This window comes from Asterias rubens, chromosome 15 (assembly GCF_902459465.1).
Source record: "Asterias rubens chromosome 15, eAstRub1.3, whole genome shotgun sequence".
In the NCBI taxonomy this organism is placed as follows: Eukaryota; Metazoa; Echinodermata; class Asteroidea; order Forcipulatida; family Asteriidae; genus Asterias; species Asterias rubens.
Genome location: NC_047076.1, coordinates 11,185,320 through 11,207,385, shown reverse-complemented (window position 1 = coordinate 11,207,385; position 22,066 = coordinate 11,185,320). Strand labels below are relative to the sequence as shown.

General features: G+C 37.4%; 1 protein-coding gene across 1 annotated transcript in view; it reads right to left on the bottom strand.

The window, feature by feature from the left end:
- Nucleotides 1-1,944: 1,944 nt before the first annotated feature.
- LOC117300264 (leucine-rich repeat flightless-interacting protein 2-like) overlaps nt 1,945-22,066 on the bottom strand; it is a 30,817-nt gene continuing 10,695 nt past the window's right edge. Inside the window, exons 6-13 of the mRNA XM_033783997.1 lie at nt 19,999-20,103; nt 15,878-15,925; nt 10,507-10,677; nt 8,064-8,156; nt 6,698-6,910; nt 5,326-5,446; nt 3,330-3,409; nt 1,945-2,097 (exon numbers count right to left, since the gene is read on the bottom strand). Coding sequence (XP_033639888.1) covers nt 1,945-2,097; nt 3,330-3,409; nt 5,326-5,446; nt 6,698-6,910; nt 8,064-8,156; nt 10,507-10,677; nt 15,878-15,925; nt 19,999-20,103 — 984 coding nt within the window. The remainder of the gene's footprint in view (nt 2,098-3,329; nt 3,410-5,325; nt 5,447-6,697; nt 6,911-8,063; nt 8,157-10,506; nt 10,678-15,877; nt 15,926-19,998; nt 20,104-22,066) is intronic.

Genomic DNA, 22,066 nt, shown 5'->3' with positions numbered 1-22,066 from the left:
AAGTTGCGAGAAATTATGAAAGAAAAAACACCCTTGTTCAGTTGTTGGACGAATTTATCTGCTTTCAGAAAGGAATAAAAGACTTCTAGCTAGCAGTCTTTTATTATTTCAGTGAGAGATTACCTCTTTCTCAAAACTATGTTACTTCAGAGGGAGTCGTTTCCCAAAATGTTTTATACTATCAACAGCTTTCCAATGCTCGTTAACAAGTATGTTTTTAAGTTTTAATATTTGTTGATATTTGTAAATACCAAACGTGTACCTTCCCTTTCAAGCCTACAAATCCAAGATAGAAAAAACCTCATGACGCTTACAGAGCCAAAAAAATCAAAACAACTAAAGCAACATAACAATATGTGTACATTAATAGCAACCAAGATGCACTCAGTGACATAACAGAATTTGCATTGTCAGTCATAATTATTATTACAATAAACACACACACACTGCAAGATAATGTCACCATGAGCCACATATTTCAAAAAGCATGATTGTAAACTACATCTGTGTTTCATCATATACTTGAAGGTTTGGTTTGGCTTCTGGGTCACAGTCCATGAGTTTTCAATTCAATCAACATTGATGTCATATTGGTGAAAAACAGAGAATAATAAACAAGGTTAAAGGCATTGGACACTATTGGTAATTGCTCAAAATAATTGTTAGCATAAAAACTTACTTGTAGCGATCAATGGAGAGCTGTTGATAGTATAAACATTTTGAGAAACGGCTCGCTCTGAAGTACTGCGTTTCCGAGAAGTTATTTCTTCTAATTTATTTCTTCAAAAATCTTTGAATTTGATTTTGAGACCTCAGAATTTGATTTTGAGGTCTCGAATTCAAGCATCTGAAAGAACACAACTTCGTGTGACAAGGGTGTTTTTTCTTACATTATTATCTCGCAACTTCGACGACCAATTGAGTTAAAATTTTCACAGGTTTGTTATTGTGTGCATATATTGAAACACACCAAGTGAGAAGACTGGTCTTTGACAATAACCAAAGGTGTCCAGTGTCTTTAGGTGCAATTATAAAAGAAAAATAGTTGTGAAAAGAAAGAGAAAATAATTTTATGTAATGGATATGGAGCAAACCAGTGTGGGAGCATTTAGCGAAGCCAGACAGGCTTCTCTTGAAATGCCTGACAAATACAAAACTTAAGAAATTACAGCCAAAATAAAAGCGACAAACAAACAAAATATTAACAAATAAAAGGACAGATGGTATAAAGACGTTTCCATCCGAGTAGAGTCTTTCCCTAAGGCTAGACTAAACTAAATAAAACTAAAATGAAGGCGGTATAAAAACAAGAATGAGCAAGGAGTTTTGGGCTGAGCGGTTAAGAGCAACCGAATTCAAACTCTGTAGTTCTGATCAGCAGAGTGTGGGTTCGAATCAAAGTCATGACACTTGTGTCCTTAAGCAAGACACTTAGCCATTGCTTTGTCCTTACGATGGGACGTTAAGCCATTGGTCCCATGTGTTGTGTAAACCAGGTAAAAGAACCCAGTGCACTTATCAAAAAGAGAAGGGGTTCACCCTGGTGTTCCTGGCTGTGGCTGCTTGTAAACCCTGATACGTTTTTTTATTTTTTTTTTATGCTAGTCGCCTGACACACAAGGCCTGAAGGCCACTTCAAGGTGTGGGCTACAATTATTTTTTCCAGAGGCCATTGCCACCTACTCCTAGGGCTGAAACAGGGTTACCCCTTTCACAGTCCATACAAATGTAGGCTTGGGTATCATCAATTCGAAGCCTGGCCGGTAGAGCAGAAAGCACTACCTCCCCAACGTTGCTAAATAATTGGGTCTCAGAAATCATCACTTCAATAAACTATCTTTCTGAAAGTTTGTTAATACTCAGCGCCTTGAGTACCTTGTTAAAATATACATGAGCTATATAAGAATTTGATATTATTATTATTATTATTATTTGGTTTCTTGTTCAGAAATTAAACATTCTAATGATAAAAAGGCCCTGCGCCGCCCGTACCTCTCTTTGGAGTTTACGTCGTTCCTGTTTGAGCTCCTCTTCGACCTTCTCTGCTGTTTCAGACGACGTTTTGCATCGTTTGAGTTGACTTTCTAACCTCATTACCTACAAGATAATAAGTAATAAATATTATTTTAATTAGTTTATAATACTGCGTAAATCCCTATATATTTTTGTTTAAAGGCAGTGGACACTATTGGTAATTACTCAAAATAATTATTAACATAAAACCCTTCTTGGTGGCGAGTTATGTAAAAAGGTTGATGGTATAAAACATTGTGAGCAACGGCTCCCTCTGAAGTGCCATAGTTTTCAAGAAAGAAGTAATTTTCCACGAATTTGATTTTGAGACCTAAGATTTAGAACTTGAGGTCTCAAAATCAATTATCTAAACGCACACAACTTTGTGTGACAGGGGTGTTTTTTTCTTTCATTTTTATCTCGCAAGTTTGATGACTGATTGCGCTCAAACTTATAAAGGTTTGTTATTTTTTGCATAATGTTCAGATACACCAACTGTGAAGGCTAGTCTTTGGCAATTACCAATAGTGTCCAGAGTCTTTAAATCTTTAACAACAAAATATTAATAACAAAAACCAAGATAATAAACTTGAAAAGATGAGTTTTGAACAGAGACTTGAAGTTACCCACACTTGTCGCTCTCTTAAAGGCAGTGGACACTATTGGTAATTACTCAAAAATAATTATTAGCATAAAACCCTCTTTGGTAACGAGTAGTAGGGAGCTGTTGATAGTATAAAACACTGTGAGAAACGGCTCCCTGTGAAGTAACGTAGTTTTCGAGAACGAAGTAGTTTTCCATGAATTTGATAAAGTATAGTGTCCAGTGTCTTTAAGCGTCACTGAGTGACGGAAATTAGTGCTATTTAAGAAGCCACTTTTATTATTAAAGGCAGTTGACACTATTGGTAATTGTCAAAGACTAGTCTTCACAATTGGTGTATCTCAACATATGCATAAAATAACTAACCTGTGAAAATTTGAGCTCAAACGGTCATCAAAGTTGCAAGATATTAATGAAAGAAGAAAACACCCTTGTCACACAAAGTTATGTGCGTTTAGATGGTTGATTTCGAGACCTCAAGTTCTAAATCTGAGGTCTCGAAATCAAATTCGTGGAAAATTATGGCACTTCAGAGGGAGCCGTTTCTCACAATGTTTTATACCATCAACCTCTTCCTATTACTTGTTACCAAGTAAGGTTTTATGCTAATAAATATTTTGAGTAATTACCAATAGTGTCCACTACCTTTAAAGAAAAACGTTCTACATTAAGTACTGTGTGTCCCTCCATTTTGATTTGTACATGTACTCACATGCCCTTCTAGTGTTTGCAATTCTTGTTCAGCTTTCTGGTACTTGAATCTGTATTCGTTGACTTGCCGACTGGCTTCTCCTGCAGAGACCACAAAAATAGTATGATTACCAACATAAATGTATACAGGGTAGCCCCATCAGTGTCAAAACACTGTTCTCCCTGGGGCCCTGTAGAAAAAGCTATACAAAGAACAAGGAGATACATTAAAAGACAATGTAGATGTACAAAATAGGCCTACAAAAATCAACAAAATAAATTGTTGTGTTCTCCTACACTAATCACAAGTTTTGCTCTTCTTATTATTGTATTTTTATATGTAACCTGAACACAATTCAGCTGTTTGGCTGCAATATGTGATTTTTAATAAACCAATAATAATGATAATACTAAAGGTAGTTATTTATCAGTATAAGCATTCATCTACATAGTAAGCTTGGGCGATATCACAATATTATCGAATATCGCAATATTAATTTGGAAACAATTTCGACATCGGTTCAATTTGGTTTTAATCGAAATAGCGATATATCGCGATATATCGATATATCGCGATATATCGATATATCGCGATATATCGATATATCGCGATATCGATTTAGTATCACAATATCGCGATGTATTTCCTAGCTGAAACATCTTGCACCCAATAGGTTTGGAGTAAAACCAGAAGAATAGTTCATTATAACACCTCTTTTATGCTATGATTGTCTCTTCTACAACTTTCACTGGGAGTTTGAAGACTGATGATGTCAAATTTAGTTAATCGCGATTATATCGAATATCGCGATATATTATCGGCGATATATCGTGAATAAAATAATTTGATATCGCCCAAGCTTACTACATGTACATAGACATTAATAATGTGTTACATCTACATAGACTGAAACATATCACAAAATAGGACCACAAATAATTTACGCAGATGATACTTCAAACAAAAAAATAAATACCAAAATATTAGTTCTCGTCTCTCATGTCAAAATATTACAACCACAATGAAATCAATAGAAAGAAAAATGCACACAGTGATAGTATTCAACACAATGAAATCAATAGAAAGAAACAATTACACAAAGGAAAATATTTACATCCACAAAACAAAGATACAAAGATAAATACACAATTAAGGTAATCAGTTCAATTCAGATCAATTCAAATAAATTCAATTCAATTCAAATCAACTCAGTTCAATATAATATAATCATCACATTAAACATTAAAAACATGAAAATTGTTTGACAGTGTGTATGTACCTTACGATACAAAAACACAAAAGATAAATGTATAAAATACAAAGACAGAGATATTTCAACCATCCAAAAGATAATAGGGAGATCAACACAACATTAAAAATGACCAAAGCCTGAAAGTCATGAATGTAAAGGAACAATAAAAGGTACAAAGGAGGCCTACAGCAATGGGAGACTTTCTGGGACGATAGAGGGCAGCAGACTAACCGGGTAAATCCATTGTTCTCAGAATTATGCGCATGTTCAGAACTACGTAAACAATGGAAATTTACCCGGTATGTCTGCCGCCACCTAGCGTTGGAAAGTCTCCTATTGTCAGGCATGCCAGCAAACCAGGAACAGAAAGGAAACAAAAAAACAGGGGGTTTATCTTTTGAATTCAGAGTTTAATTCACAACCACAATAGGAGACTTTCCAACGCTAGGTGGCAGCAGACATACCGGGTAAATGGGAGACTTTCTGGGACGATAGAGGGCAGCAGACTTACCGGGTAAATCCATTGTTCTCAGAATAATGCGCTTGTTCAGAACTACGTAAACAATGGAAATTTACCTGGTATGTCTGCTGCCACCTAGCGTTGGAAAGTCTCCTATTTCCTTTGTTTACGTAGTTCTGAACATGCGCATAATTCTGAGAACAATGGATTTACCCGGTAAGTCTGCTGCCCTCTATCGTCCCAGAAAGTCTCCCATTAAACCAATACAAAGAAATCTTTACAGAATGAGAGACTTGAAGGCTTACTTTGGATGTCTAGCATCTCTATATCAGGACCATTGAAGGAGGTGCTCTGATGCGGTCGTCGCTTCTCAGCTGTGGCTACTTTCTCTTTCTCCTCTTCTAAATCAATTTCTAATCTTCTTATCTATAATAATAAATAATAATAATAAAGACTTGTAATGCGCACATATCCACACTGCTGGGTGTTCAAGGTGCAGTAAAACCAAAAAGAAAACAAAAGAAAAACAGACACAACAAAATTAGTCCTTAAAAACCTGTGACATACATGTACATGACATAAAATAAGTTTTTTAAAGGGAAGGTACATGTTTGGTAATTACTCAAAACAAATATTAACTTAAAAACTGACTTGGTAACGAGCACTGGGGAGCTGTTGATAGTATATAAGATTGTGAGATACGACTCCATCTGAAGTAATGTGTTTTTGTAGAAAGAGGTAATTTCTCACTAAAATAATAAAAGACTTCTACTAGCTCGAAGCCTTTTATTCCTACCTGAAAACACACAAATTCGTCCAACAAGGGTGTTTTTTCATTCATCATTTTCTCGCAACCTTGATGACCGATTGAGCCCAAATTTTCACAGGCTTGTTATTTTATGCTTATGATGGGATACACCAAGTGAGAAGACTAGTCTTTGACAATTCCCAAACGCGTACCTTCCCTTTAAAGGGTTTTGATACCTTTTGCAGACCAAGCTTTTGGCCATGTCAAGACTTCCTACCCATTCTGAATAAAGATGTACATGTTCATGTATGTAATAAAAATTTCCTGTACAAGTTTCAGCTTCATTGGTTTTTGAGGGAAAAAGAAGTGAAATTGACAAAAATGTTCTCAGGAGAGTTGCGTAAATGCGGTGTTGTCTCACTGAGATTAATATTCTGAAGGGAACCTTTCCACCGTTATTATCTTTGGACTGTGAAAGTTTCATGTAAATTGGTGGAAGTTTGTGTTTTGTGGCGTACATAAAAGTACCTAAATCCTTTAAAGGATTTGGGTATTTTTTGTAACACAAAACACAATGTCCACAGATTTGCATTAAACTTACACCGTTTGAAATTAATGATAGTAGAAAACATACCTTTAATAAAATAATAGTTGATGAGGTGCTATAGTTTTTGAGAAATGAGTAAACAATTTCATGAAAATACGTTTTTACATGCTAAAATAATTTTTGTCTCATGATCACCGAGACGAAAATTATTTTCATGACATTGTTTTACTCATTTCCCCAAAACTACAGCACCTCAGCAAGTAATATTTTCAGGGAAGCTTTCTACTATCATTATGTTCAAACCGTGTAAGTTTAATGTAAATCTGTGGACATTGTGTTTTTTTTCCTACAAAAAGTACATAGACCCTTTCAATGAACTTACTCTTTCTAGGAGTTCCTTTCTTTCCTCTACGAATTTCTTTAGCCGAACATCAAGAGGTCCATCCCCAACAACCTCTAGGAGTTCTGCTGCCTCTGGTGATACGACGACTATCGTCCCGACTTTGGGAAGTTTGGGTCTGTGTGACGTGTCACTCTCGGTGATGTCATCGTCTGAGAGACGTTCCTCGTTGCCAACCAGGAGAAGACCGTTTTCCTGAAAATTAATAACGATAACAATAACGATAACGATAACGATAACAATAATAATAATAATAATAATAATAATAATAATAATAATAATAATAATAATAATAACAATAATAATAATAATAATAATAATAATAATAATAATAATAATAACAATAATAATAATAACAATAATAATAATAATAACTGTAAGCGCATTTAACAGTAAGGTCTCAAATGGGCTTTTCATTAGTGACCTGGTTATTTGGCCACTAACATTCCTTTTAACCTTTCTCAGCTCCCTGGGGAGTATACAGCCCTGAGCTCCCGCTGTACTCTGAAGGCTTTTTCATACATTATATCAACCCCTACCCTCGCTGGTTCCCATTTATACCCCTGGGTGAAGAGAAGCAATAATAGTAAAGCATCTTACTCATGAACACAACTGGGATTCTAACCCACACTCTAATGACTAAACCACCAAAACTTGAATTTGTTAACCACCAAAACTCAAATTCGATGCTCTAAATCAATCGCCCATGGGTCCTAAAATTAGATTGAAACATCAAGCAAACTGTTTCGGTCAGCAAGTTCTCAAAACAGCAAAGGGGAAACCCTAGAACTGCACTGATTAGTTTCCAAACTCGATAAACACTTCCAAGAACCTTGGAGATATTTTACATGTATTTCATTTTCATATGTGTCCTATTGTCAAACCTGATTGATCCCGGAAAGTGTGTTGACATCTGTCAAGTACAGGATAGTTCATAGTTCAGATTGAATGCGGATGAAAAGGTTTCATGGTTAAATAATTAAATATAATTAAATTGAGTGGAATTGTGTAAAAATGTGTACAATTTACGCATAATGCAATCAAAACACCGCTTATCTGCAACTAGTGCACCCCCGCGTATGCACAGCTACACGAAACGGAGCATGAGATCGACAAGAACTGAAACTTTAGGATTAATTGTTAATGAATATTGGATTATTTTTACGGGAAAATAAAAATGGGACTAAAGAGTGGTGGCTCGGGCTTTAGCCTTTATGGCACGACCACGACCCTGTCGGTTTTAAACGATTGTTCCAGACCTCGTACCACTCTTTCATTCCCATCATCAAATTTTCCGCTTAATCGTTTAGGAAAATAAAAGCAAATGCCTGATGCTATTATTACTTACAGCTATAAGTGTGTCTCGTTGTGATACCATTTCTTTCAAGGTTGCTACTTCTTTATTTAGTAAGAGGTTCTCTCTCTTTTTGCTTTCAAGTTCCTGCATGAAAAATAGGAAAAGACAAACAATGTAGGTAAAGGCAGTGCACACTATTGGTGATTACTCAAAATAATTGTTAGCATAAAAACTTACTTGGTAACAAGCAATGGAGAGAAGTTGTATAAATCATTGTGAAAAATAGCTCCCTCTCAAGTAACGTAACTTTCGAGAAAGAAGTAATTTTCCATGAATTTGATTTCGAGACCTCTAAATTAGATTTTGAATTCAAGCATCTGAAAGCACAAAACTTTTTGTGACAATGGTGTTTTTTTCCACTGTTATCTCCATTATTATCTCACAACTTTGAATTCAAATTTTCAAAGGTTTGTTATTTTGTGCATTTGCTGAGATACATGTACACCAAGTGAGAAGACTGGTCTGTGATAATAGCCAAAGGTGTCCAGTGTCTTTGAAATATTAAACAGCCAGAACCCTCTACATTGTATGTTCCCAGTGGGTAACACAATGCATTCTATTCACCTACCCCATGCTTGTCCCTTGCTTCCCCCATACCACAATAATTATTCCTCCTCTCATTTATCCTGAAGGTACCTTACACCAACACACAGCTCCTTATGCCCAGTGAACCCCAACGCCTTCTATTTACCTACCCTGTGTTTATCCCTTACTTCCCGCTGTACCTCCATCATACTTTTCTTCCTACTCTCTTTCATCCTTTAGGAACCCTACCCCTAAGTAGCTCTTGCGCCCAGCGGGTACCACAAACGCCTTCCACTCACCTACCCTGTGTTTGTCTCATTGCTTCCCAGTGTACCTCCATCATACTTTTCTTCCTACTCTCTTTCATCCTTTAGGAACCCTACCCCTAAGTAGCTCTTGCGCCCAGTGGGTACCACAGACGCCTTCCATTCACCTACCCTGTGTTTGTCTCATTGCTTCCCGGTGTACCTCCATCATACTTTTCTTCCTACTCTCTTTCATCCTTTAGGAACCCTACCCCTAAGTAGCTCTTACGCCCAGTGGGTACCACAAACGCCTTCTATTTACCTACCCTGTGTTTATCCCTTACTTCCCGGTGTACCTCCATCATACTTTTCTTCCTACTCTCTTTTATCCTTTAGGAACCCTACCCCTAAGTAGCTCTTGCGCCCAGTGGGTACCACAAACGCCTTCCATTCACCTACCCTGTGTTTGTCTCATTGCTTCCCGGTGTACCTCCATCATACTTTTCTTCCTACTCTCTTTCATCCTTTAGGAACCCTACCCCTAAGTAGCTCTTACGCCCAGTGGGTACCACAAACGCCTTCCATTCACCTACCCTGTGTTTGTCTCATTGCTTCCCGGTGTACCTCCATCATACTTTTCTTCCTACTCTCTTTCATCCTTTAGGAACCCTACCCCTAAGTAGCTCTTGCGCCCAGTGGGTACCACAGACGCCTTCCATTCACCTACCCTGTGTTTGTCTCATTGCTTCCCGGTGTACCTCCATCATACTTTTCTTCCTACTCTCTTTCATCCTTTAGGAACCCTACCCCTAAGTAGCTCTTGCGCCCAGCGGGTACCACAAACGCCTTCCACTCACCTACCCTGTGTTTGTCTCATTGCTTCCCAGTGTACCTCCATCATACTTTTCTTCCTACTCTCTTTCATCCTTTAGGAACCCTACCCCTAAGTAGCTCTTGCGCCCAGTGGGTACCACAGACGCCTTCCATTCACCTACCCTGTGTTTGTCTCATTGCTTCCCGGTGTACCTCCATCATACTTTTCTTCCTACTCTCTTTCATCCTTTAGGAACCCTACCCCTAAGTAGCTCTTACGCCCAGTGGGTACCACAAACGCCTTCTATTTACCTACCCTGTGTTTATCCCTTACTTCCCGGTGTACCTCCATCATACTTTTCTTCCTACTCTCTTTTATCCTTTAGGAACCCTACCCCTAAGTAGCTCTTGCGCCCAGTGGGTACCACAAACGCCTTCCATTCACCTACCCTGTGTTTGTCTCATTGCTTCCCGGTGTACCTCCATCATACTTTTCTTCCTACTCTCTTTCATCCTTTAGGAACCCTACCCCTAAGTAGCTCTTACGCCCAGTGGGTACCACAAACGCCTTCCATTCACCTACCCTGTGTTTGTCTCATTGCTTCCCGGTGTACCTCCATCATACTTTTCTTCCTACTCTCTTTCATCCTTTAGGAACCCTACCCCTAAGTAGCTCTTGCGCCCAGTGGGTACCACAGACGCCTTCCATTCACCTACCCTGTGTTTGTCTCATTGCTTCCCGGTGTACCTCCATCATACTTTTCTTCCTACTCTCTTTCATCCTTTAGGAACCCTACCCCTAAGTAGCTCTTGCGCCCAGTGGGTACCACAAAGGCCTTCCATTCACCTACCCTGTGTTTGTCTCTTGCTTCCCGCTGTACCTCCATCATAATTTCTTCCATATCTTCTTGTAGATCCTTCAGCATGTCCACCTGGAATATTAAGGTGGCTTTCTCGTTGTCAAGCTGTGCATTGTTCATCATAGCCTTCTTGTATTTTTCTTCAAGCTCCGCTAGCGCCTCCTAAGAAAATGATGATATGATGCACATATTCAAGAAATTAGTAATGGCTCATGAATATTCGTACACTTCATGAATAATGCAAATTACGTTTATGTTAACCATTCATACTGCAATGCAATTAAGCGTCATCCTCCATAAAATTTGTTGTATGTTTTTGATTTGAGTACAGCCTGTTAACTTTGCATAAACAAAATCGTTAAATGCCGTAAAATGCAAAATTACCTTTGATTTTACCATACATCACATGTCAAGCAAACTAAGCTTGTGTCTTTTAAGTATAAGGCTACAGAGTAACTACACAATCAAAGCTTCAAATGAAGGCAGTGGACACTATTGGTAATTACTCAAAATAATTATTAGCATAAAACCTTACTTGGTATCGAGTAATGGGGAGAGGTTGATGGTATAAAACACTGTGAGAAATGGCTTTTTCAACGAATTTGATTTCAAGATCTCAGATTTAGAATTTGAGGTCTTGAATTCAAGCGTCTAAACGCACACAACTTCGTGTGACTGGCTGTTTTTTCTTTCATTATTATCTCGCAAATTCGACGACTGATTGAGCTGAAATTTTCACAGGTTTATTAGCAATAGTGTCCAGTGTCTTTAAATTTAAGGGGCTATAACGTCATGATCAAAGCTGGCATGAGTTGCACTGTGAACTCAAACAGTTACTTCCCAAGCGCAGCCTCCTCCTGTGTCAATCTATGCATGCTATGTAGAGGGCACACAAGTGCAGTAACTGGGTGAAGCCTGGTTCATACTTCCTGAAAATGCGAAGTTTAGAAATCACAGCCCTGTTTTAACTGCAATTGTTTCGCAAGAGTTGAACACATTTCAACTGTTAAGAATTATGTGTTTCGAATTTGTGACGTCAAAATTTGCATTTGCAGAAAGTATGAACCGGGTTTAAGAGTTCATAACTCCATGTACAACCACCTTCCTACTTTAACCAAGATATAACACAGCCCCTTTAAAAAATAACTTGTACCCATTTACATGTATGTACTCTTCTTAAAAAAATATAATTAAAAAAATAAAAGCAAAACTGAAAAGCTCGCTTTGGAGTCCCTTGTTTTCTAATAAAGTTGACTGCGGCCGCACTGGTCAAGCTTGATAACATGAACCATGTCAGCAGATTACATTGCTGCCATGTGAAGGAATGTGAAGGGTGGTTGGTTCGAATCCAACCTGTGGATTTTGCATCCCAGCAGGGCTAGAACGTACTGAGTATACAGTGCTTTATTCCTTAAAGACAGTGGACACTATTGGTAATTGTCAAAGACCAGTCTTTTCACTTGGTGTATCTCAACATACGTGTACAGTGTATGTAAAAAATAACAAACCTGTGAAAATTTGTGCTTAATTTGTCGTCGAAGTTGCGAGATAACTATGAAAGAAAAAATACCCTTGTCACACGAAGTTGTGTGTGCTTAGATGGTTGATTTCCAGACGTCAATTTCTAAACCCGAGGTTTCGAAATCAAACTCGTGAAAAAATAACTTCTTTCTCGAAAACTATGTCAATTTAGAGGGAGCTGTTTCTCACAATGTTTTATTCTATCAACAGCTCTCTTTTGCCCGTCAGCAAGTAAGGTTTTATGCTAATAATTATTTTGAGTAATTACCAATAGTGTCCACTGCCTTTAATGCAAGGAAAAAAACACCTCAAAAGGAATGTTGGCAACATAACTATATAATTCTAAAAAAGCATGGCCTTTCTTTGACGAATCCCATCTGTAGACGACAACAAAATTTGACAACATTCTTTTAAAAGGGTCGCAAGGATACTGCAATAAAATCAGGGAACATTCACAGGTTTATGTTATGACTACCAATTTATTAATTGATAAATTAAACAGAGTTTCTTAGCTTCTTGTTTGTCAAGTGTCAAAATATTTGGGTTCAAACCTTTTCTGAAACAGCAGTTCACCACACTCAGGGGAAAAAAAGGGTAGAGTATTTGGCAATAGTCTGATATGCTTGCAAGGGGGCGAGGGTATCAATGGTTCACACACACACAAACGCATCACAGCATAAAACATTTGCATTAACTATAATCAGATTTACCATTTGCTTCTCCGGATTTTAAAAACAAATTTACAAGCTATCAAGAAGCAAGAACATGCAACCATTTATTGCATTACTCCCCTTTCAGTCTTGAAGGGTAGGGCAACTCTTGTTTTAAAACTAAAAGAGTTGATTCATATCTTTATTTTGATGAGTTGTAACCTTGATCAAGGCTGTTGACGTACTGTTCCCCGGCCCGGTTTTTGCGGCACATGCATGCAGTGCATACATGAATGTACATTACCATTGTATAGCGAGAACAGTATAGCGTAGTCATGAGTAAGCTTGGGCGATATCGATTTATTTTATTCACGATATATCGCCGACAATATATCGCGATATTCGATATAATCGCGATTAATTAAATTTGACATCATCAGTCTTCAAACTCCAAGTGAAAGTTGTAGAAGAGACAGTCATAGCATAAGAGAGGTGTTCTAATGACTTATTTGTCTGGTTTTACTCCAAACCTATGGGGTGCAAGATGTCTCAGCTAGCAAATGCATTCACGATATTTAATCAATATCGCGATATATCGATTAAAACCAAATCCATCCGATATCAAAATCGTTCCCAAATTAATATCGCGATATTCGATAATATCGCGATATCGCCCAAGCGTAGTCATGAGAACAGTTGTGTCTCAACCTCCTACATGTGGCTCTTACTACTTAGAAAGCACTCACATACAAAGTAATATATAACGTACAGATGGTACACACGTACGGATGGTGCACATACACGTACTATATGCACGCGTTGTGTGCTATTATGTGGCTGGGGTGCACTGGCAGAATTCAACGTGGGGAGAGTAGCATGGAGTGTAGGATTTATGCCGGTCGCGGCCGGCTGTAGCGCCTTGATTAAGGCTAGATGAGTTGTTACATTTAATTTACTTTCATACACGTACATTAGATCTCATGGCAATTTTTACTATCCCATGATACTTTTTACATCCATGAACTACATACTGTACATGTACATGTAAGACTTTTGTATTTGAAGAAACTGAATCGGCATACGTAAAACCTCAACATAGTCCAAGAACTTAATAGACGGATAAAGAATATTCATTTTGAATTTACCTATACACCGATGTGTGTAAGCACTGTATACTCAGTACTTTCCTTAGGACTAGAGTAAGCCTTCAGTTGTACAAGTATGTAGTTGGTAAGACTCTAGAATTGCAAGGTTGTGGGTTCGAATCCCACCCGAGTAATATGCCAGTGATTTGTTTTCCAGAGAGCTCGGGTAAGTACTATGTATTAACATGTGTAGTATACATGTACAGTGCTAACAAACGCCGGTGTATACAGGGAAAACCAAAAATTAATATGGTCCCAGAACTTCAAATAGACTTGCACAGTCTATCGTCACATCATTACCTGTGGAGTTTCTATCCGCACCTTTAGTTCAAACCAATGATAAGCCACTCAAACAAGTGCAGGTTCCAAACTCAAGAAAAATACCATGAAACCAAACTGCATACTTCAGACTAGAAAATCTATTATATACTATGGACTAGTCCCATTTCATCTAGAATGTTTAAAAGAGTAATGAATGTATTTCACCTTTAGTTCCAATGAATGATAAGCCACTCAAACAAGTGCAGGTACTAGACTCAAGAACATGAAACCAAACTACAATACATAATGTATGATCAAATGACTAATTAATTGCCCATTGACTGTAAACATGGTAAACTAGAAAATCTAATATACAATAATGGACTAGTCCCATTTCATCTAGAATGTTTGAAGAAGTAATGAAAAGATTTCTCCAAAACGATAGCACACATGTGATCAGAGAGGAAGAAGGGCCTTTAGACATGTCAGACAAATGTTGTATTTTTTTTTTTTTTTTTTTTTTTTTTTTGGGGGGGGGGGGGGGGGGCTTTTTGAGTCCAACAATTTTGTAAGGTACTTGTATGAATGTATTACACAGCTACCAACAGGATAATAGACCGACTTGAATGACCCCTTTGTTGCTATGAAAGTCGTCATCTTGTAGGTCAAACTGAATGCACATCTAAACGCGCTCATTAATGAAGGACGCAGCACGCAGCATTCCCAGTTTGATTTCCCGGTTTGATTTCCCGGTTTGATTTCTATGCATACAGTACGTACGCAGACCATCATGCACACGCTCACAGACGCCATGTTGCAGGGCAGGTTTTTGAATGGTGGCGTCATATTCAATACAGTCTAGTCTCTCAGTGCTCAGTCAAACACAAACAGTTTGATAGCACAGTGTAGAAAGTGTTTTCTCATTTTTGACTTTGGTTGTTGGTCTTGTGAAAGAATTTCTAGTCCAGTAAAAAAATTGAGCTACTACATTATAAGCTTAGCTTAGCAATCTTGTGGACTTTCCTCCAGAATTTGAACCAAGAATCTCCACTGTACAAGGGAATAATACAGAGTCAAGTGAATATGATACATCTACATGTAGGAACGTGAAAGTTTATACAATCTCTAACCTGACCACTGGAAGGTTCACCTTTGCTCAAAGAAAACGATGATGAAGAAAAGAACCCTCATGATTGAAAACAAAATCTAATACCATCTACGATGTACTAGTACTCGTTATGTTTTGGTGAAAACAGCTGAACTAATTTTTTGAGCCATGGACTGAAGATATACATCAGTTTATCAAGTTATATTTTTCTAACTCAATTTTTCAAAACCTATTTTTCAAGTTAGTTCATTGAAATCAAAAAGGGTTCACGAATCAGGTTTTATTCAAAGGTTAGGCCTACCTTTAGAAGAAAATAAATTAGTAAAATGCAAGAGAAATATTCTTATTTTGCTGTTCAGTCCTTCACTATTTCTTTTTTTTTAAGTTGAATTTTTTTGTAGTTAAAAGTTTAGGAAAAAGATGATTTCGAATAAAATCCTACGATTAACTGATTTCAGTCCATGTCTCAACCAATCATTACTACTAAACTCCCTCATTACTACTAAACTCTAACTACTGAAGGGAGAGGATGGGAGGAGCAAGAGATAAGGAGCGCACTGATTGGTTAACTAGCAGTTCTGTTAGTAAACTTTCAACCAATCAAAAGGAATCACAAATGAAATGAGCATCTTTGCTTAGTGCAACACTAAGTTTCACCGTTTGATTGGATAACATACCGTTTCTTGAGGACTGGGTTCATCACCCATAGATTCAGATGTATAACTCTGCGAGGACATTAAAATTAAGAAGTTTTTAAGGGTAGAATACACAAACTATCTACAGCATTGGGCACAAGCTTTAATCCTTCACAAGCCATGGAAAAAATCACACCTTTTTCATGCCTCACAAGAAATGTTTAAGAAGAAAAATACCTGCTAAAAAAAATAATAAAAAAATATATAGGTTTTCTCGGTCAATTTCGGCAAATGAGCAGCCAATTTAACCATCAAACTATTCTATTCCGCACAAAATTGAATGCAACTGAAAAGGGTCAATCAATTTTGTTTTATGATTAGTCAAGTGTAATGTTGCGACATTCTAGTTAACAAGTAATCTTTCAATTTAACAATTTATCAAACTAGCATTCAAATTCCCAGACGCTCCTTGAGGCATGTGTCACGAAAAAGAATGACGATACCCTAAATTGAACAGAGCGAATCAAAATAAAGGAATTCGACTGAAAACAAAACGAGATTGAATGGCTGAATTCTGAATTTAAAACATAGTAACAACAGGAGAGGCAAAACAGCTTTAATTCGTACACATGAAAATGAACTTGGCTGCTCATTTGCCGAAATTGACCGATAAATAAATATAATAAACCTACATCTTTGCACAGTCTGTTGAACAAAAAACTGTAGAATTTCATTGAATTCCAATCCACTGGACCGTGGCAAATGGACTTAAAGTGAAACAACATTCCAGCAAGCCAGGAAAAGTCTTTAAAAAAATGTACAATTTTGTTTAATATTCAAATCCTGTGGATTGTGGCAAACCCTGGTCACTGCATGTCACTTCTCAAATTCTCACAGGCCAAACTGTTTGCTTCATGCTCACCCTAAAGGCACAATAATTTGTTGCTAAATGTACCCCCTTTCAAACAAATCTACAAGTGTTCTTGTAGTTGGACGTTAAGAGCATAACAGAGTGTTTTCCAGGAAGTCCCCTAGTTCATGTAGTTACCATGTACATGTTGTACAATGTAGGTAGACACATGTACTCTGTATGGGTTAAAAATGTAAGAACCAGACAAGACATTTATTCCTCGGGAAAAAACAGTAGAAACGTGTACCTACATAACTAATACCCATGGTTTGGAAAAAAATAATAAAAATCAGGATAAAAGTAGCGAAAATTATCATGCCAGAATTATAAAACCCTTAAAGGCAGTGGACACTATTGGTAATTACCCAAAATAATTATTACCATAAAAACCTTTCTTGGTGACGATTAATGGGGAGAGGTTGATGGTAGAAAACATTGTGAGAAACGGCTTCTTCTGAAGTGCCTTAGTTTTCGAGAAAGAAGTAATTTTCCACGAATTTGATTTTGAGACCTCAGATTTAGAACTTGAGGTCTCAAAATCAACCATCTAAACGCACACAACTTTGTGTGACAATGGTGTTTTTGTCTTTCATTATTATCTCGCAACTTCGATGACTGATTGAGCTAAAATTTTCACAGGTTAGTTAGTTTATGCATATGTTGAGATACACCAAGTGTGAAGGCTAGTCTTTGACAATTACCAATAGTGTCCACTGCCTTTAAGCAGAATCATGCATTCAAATATTACCTGTAAATATAGCCATACAATGTCGTTGTCTCAGCAATCATTCAATTTAAAATTCTTTCTTTTCTTGGGCCATTTATCAATTGCAAAAATGCACATGCTAACGACTAGTGGTAGACCACAACCATTGTAGTTATGTCCGTCTGTGTTCAAGCAAACATGCCTTCACTATTATAGTTCATCCAGCATGCCGTTTCACGGAGCGTGGTTCAGCTTACCAGTAGAACAAAGGGTAAACTGCTTTGACCTATATACCATTTAACTAGCATTTAAAGGCAATGGAAACTATTGGTAATACTAAAAATAATTTTGAGAGTAAAAAATTACTTGGTTACAAGTAATGGAGAGCTGTTGAAAGTATAAAACATTGTGAGAAACGGCTCCCTCTGAAGTAACGTAGAAAGAAGTAACTTTACACGAATTTGACTTCGAGACCTCAGATTTAGAATTTGAGGTCTCGAAATCAACATCTGAAAGCACACAACTTTGTGTGACAAGGGTGTTTTTTCTATCATTATCTCGCAACTTCGATGACAAATTGAGCTCAAATCTTCACAGGTTTGTTATTTTATGCATATATGTTGAAAGACACCAAGTGAGAAGACTGGTCTTTGACAAATTACCAATAGTGTACAGTGTCTTTATAGCTTTGCACGGTGTAAGAAGTTAGGTTTATTGGGATTAAGCCCAGTTTATACATGTACATGTACTTCCTGGGAATGTGAATGTACTATACAAATTTTTGACGTCAAAGCCCTGTTTTTTGTAGGAGTTGAGCACCATCCACTGCGAATTTGTGACGTCAAAAGTCGTTTCGCATTCCCATTCGCAGGAAATATGAACGCGACTTAACACATCCTAAATCTCTCTTCGAATTTCTTAGTAAAACATTTCAAATGTAGGTTAGCTGATACATCACTCCAAACCACACGGCTGTCAGGTTTTGAAGGACTGAGTAACAATGCACACGCATTATACCACAAACCTGTTATACCACACTGAAGACTGCGCTACAGGTACAAACGTATGGCAGTTAATTTGAACCATTTCATACATTCAGATTGGGAGGGTCGACTGTATAACAAGCACCACATGCTATAGAAATTTATCATGTAGCAACTATCCCTGTCAGGTTCCTAGTGTGCAACAGTAATACTGAATACCGATTCTCAATTTACAAGAAAGGGAGCCACACTAATTTTGCCACAGCTGTAGGCTGTAAGTGTAATGTTCCACTAAAAGCAAAGTACAAGTGTGCATTATTGTTTTTTTTTTTTTAATAAATACATTACTTTCAGTCCCATTCACTATTAAAAATGCATCACCACCATACAACCAACAACTGGCCTGAAATAACACAGAGGTCATCTGGCATCTGGGACAAATTTCATGGCACTGCTTACCGCCGAATTACCGCTGCTTACAATCACCATTCTCCGCTTGAATGTGCAATCGCCAAACTTCTGCACTACATGTACATGTACATGTAGCTGCGTCAGCAAAGAATGCCTAGTAACGTGCACAAGCAAATCATGAAATACGCTTGACGTGAGCCAGGAATTTCTCTGCTTCCATAAGCGCAGATTCTTTGCTTAAGGTAAGCGGAGCCATGAAATTGGGTCCTGTTGTTGGTTTGGCTTGAATGCCCCTTCAATGTTTCCCATAAGACTTTCCGATGGAAGTCCCCAGATGCAAAGTATAAAATGTCCCTGTCCACTAAAATAGCCATAAACTACAGATAGCCACACCATGATAAATGCCTAGGTTGCAGGTTGCATTAAAATGCATCATAGTGCCTTCATTCTTTGTAATACAAACCATCTGAATGGTATCGGATGGTGGTAGTTCAGTTGGTGGCTGTTCAGTTGGTGGCCGTTCCTCTGGTGTTTCTTCCTCAACCTGTGGCTACACAAAGGTGTACAAAATTGCTGCAATCTCTCCACAGCTTTACCTTGTTTCTTGTTAAACCATTACCATGGACGTTATCAGCATTTACAAAGTTAAATATGCTTCACTTGTCTAAAACAAGTAAGTCCAGGTACATTTGCAGCAATCGTGACAATTTAAATCAAGTTCAGCCAGAGGTCACATGTTCAGGTCCTGTGCTAGTAAATTGTTATTTGTTTCAACCAAAAATTACTATTTAAATCTCGGATAAAAACAAAACAACAACACTAAGATTTGTACCCGATACCTGAATACACACTTCACATGACTTTTAGTTGGATTGAGAGCAAGCTTCAAGAAAATATAATATATTATAGCAATCAAGAAAGAAACCAAGATTGTGGAAAAGTTTAAAATAGGGAACTTGAAATGCAATTTATTTGTTCAGCTAATAACTTTCAAATCTGGGAGACTGTTCCCAAAGAAACTTACAACTGTACAATGTTTGAGAAATTTCATGAGAAGTGTGTAGAACCCCTCCCATGAGAAATTTCACCAGGGACCCTGGTGAGAAAGTCAGGTATGAACAAGGTTTGTCTCATTCTGTGGAAGTGCGTTTACCTTGATGCTAGCTGATTCAAATTCCGTGGAGTCTTCGCTACCCCTCCGTGATGAGCTCCCTCCACTAGAGTTGGGCACTACGGGTGGAGCTGTTCCCCCAATTTTCTGTAGAGGCAAAACATAATATCCAGTCAGTATCTCAAATTTAAACACTTATTTTATGCATTTATGGAATTTGAGCCATTACATGGTAAGGTATCAATACATATATTTGGTTTGCAATAACAAAATGTGTGTGTCTACTTGCCAGGTAGATTTTGTTCTTTAGAGTACTGTCTTGCTTTATATTCTACGACAACAATTTAAGCATGAAAACTAATTTAGTAATGAAACTTGCAGAAGGGTATAAAATAAAGATTATAAAATGTGAAATGAGACATTATAATTCCAACAACAACAAAATTGACAAATTAACAACATTGCTTGATTCGGAATGGTCACCAAATCATCATGCTTGCAGATGTGTGACTGAAAGATGAATATACACTGAACAGGATTTGTAAGGACAAAAAACATAATACAGTGTATACTTGGTTTGCGGTAACACCATGTGTGTATCTACTTGCCAGGTAGAGTTTGTTTTTAGAGAACTGTCTTGCTTTATTCTACTACCGTGGAGTAGATGTTCGTGGTTAAATTTCAGTCTGAAAGCTGTATGGAAAACCATGTTTTCTGTGGAATATTTGCCTCTGAAATGAAGTCATATTATTATTATGACTTCATTTCAGAGGGAAATATTCTCTAACTAGAGAAAACTGTTTTGGAAAACCTACAAAAATGATAAAATCAGCTGATTTCTGTTGTTCCAAATTTTTATAAGGACAATGTGTTACCATGCAGAAAATTGTTTTTCTCACAATTTTCTCTTGCCTCACACAACAGATTAGGCCCAAATTTTCACATGTACATGTATGTAATTTCATGTTCAATGCGTGGTGGATGAAATAAAACATAAACCATGACTGCAACATTTATTTTTAGCTATTGTACCACTCCTGTATAACTGTCACACAAATAACACTACGGCTTGGTTATATAGCTACATGTACAGTGTATGCTAAAGGGTTCATGCAACTACACTACGGACACTACTGTACTCTCAAACACAGCGCAACTTCCAATTACATCAGCTGGCGGAGTGGATCAACTAAATAAATTGTGAAGTTTGTTTTGTCGAGATGTAATCCAAAGGAAAGGTAAGCATTTGGCGAATCAGGGATTTTGTTTGACGCATTTTAAGGGGGCTTTCATGTTATTTTTAGAAACATACAGGAAATTAATGACCAGTTTCTAAGAAACGACAGTGGGTCAGGCCATAGTATGACAGACTGAACACTAACTGTCAACTGAGATTTCTTTAGCCAAATTTGTTGTTTAAAGGGTTTGGGTACTATTTATATGACACAAAACACAAACATCCACAGACACTTTTGACAGTAGTTTTAAAGATAATGTTACCAGAAAGCTTCCCTTCAAATATTACTTATTGATATAAGGTGGAGGGTTAAAGGAACACGCTGCCTTGGATCGGACGAGTTGGTCTATACAAAGCGTTTTAACCATTTGTTTATAAAGTGCATAATGGTTGGAAAGATGTTTTAAAAAGTAGAATACGATGATCCACACAAATTTGCCTCAAAATTGCGTGGTTTTCCTTTTACTATGCGAACTAACACGATCGGCCATTTATGGGAGTCAACCATAAACGGCCGACCGTTTTAGTCGACGAGGTAAAAAGGAAAACCATGCGATTTAGAGGCATGTTTGTGTGGATCATTGTATTCTACTTTTACAACATCTTTCTACCCATGCATTTCATAACAAACGGTTACAAACGCTTTTCAAAGACCAACTCGATCGATCCAAGGCACCGTGTGCCTTTAATAACGCACCAGTACATTGTAGCTTTGCAAACATTCATCTCTACACACTACTTATATTATTATAAGTAGGTACCCTTTCACTGCTAAATACAACATTACATCAAAGCTGACAGACACTTGGAAAATAAACAAAGGAAATGGGGCATGGGAACCACTAGACCATTCACAGTGTGCAAACAGACACA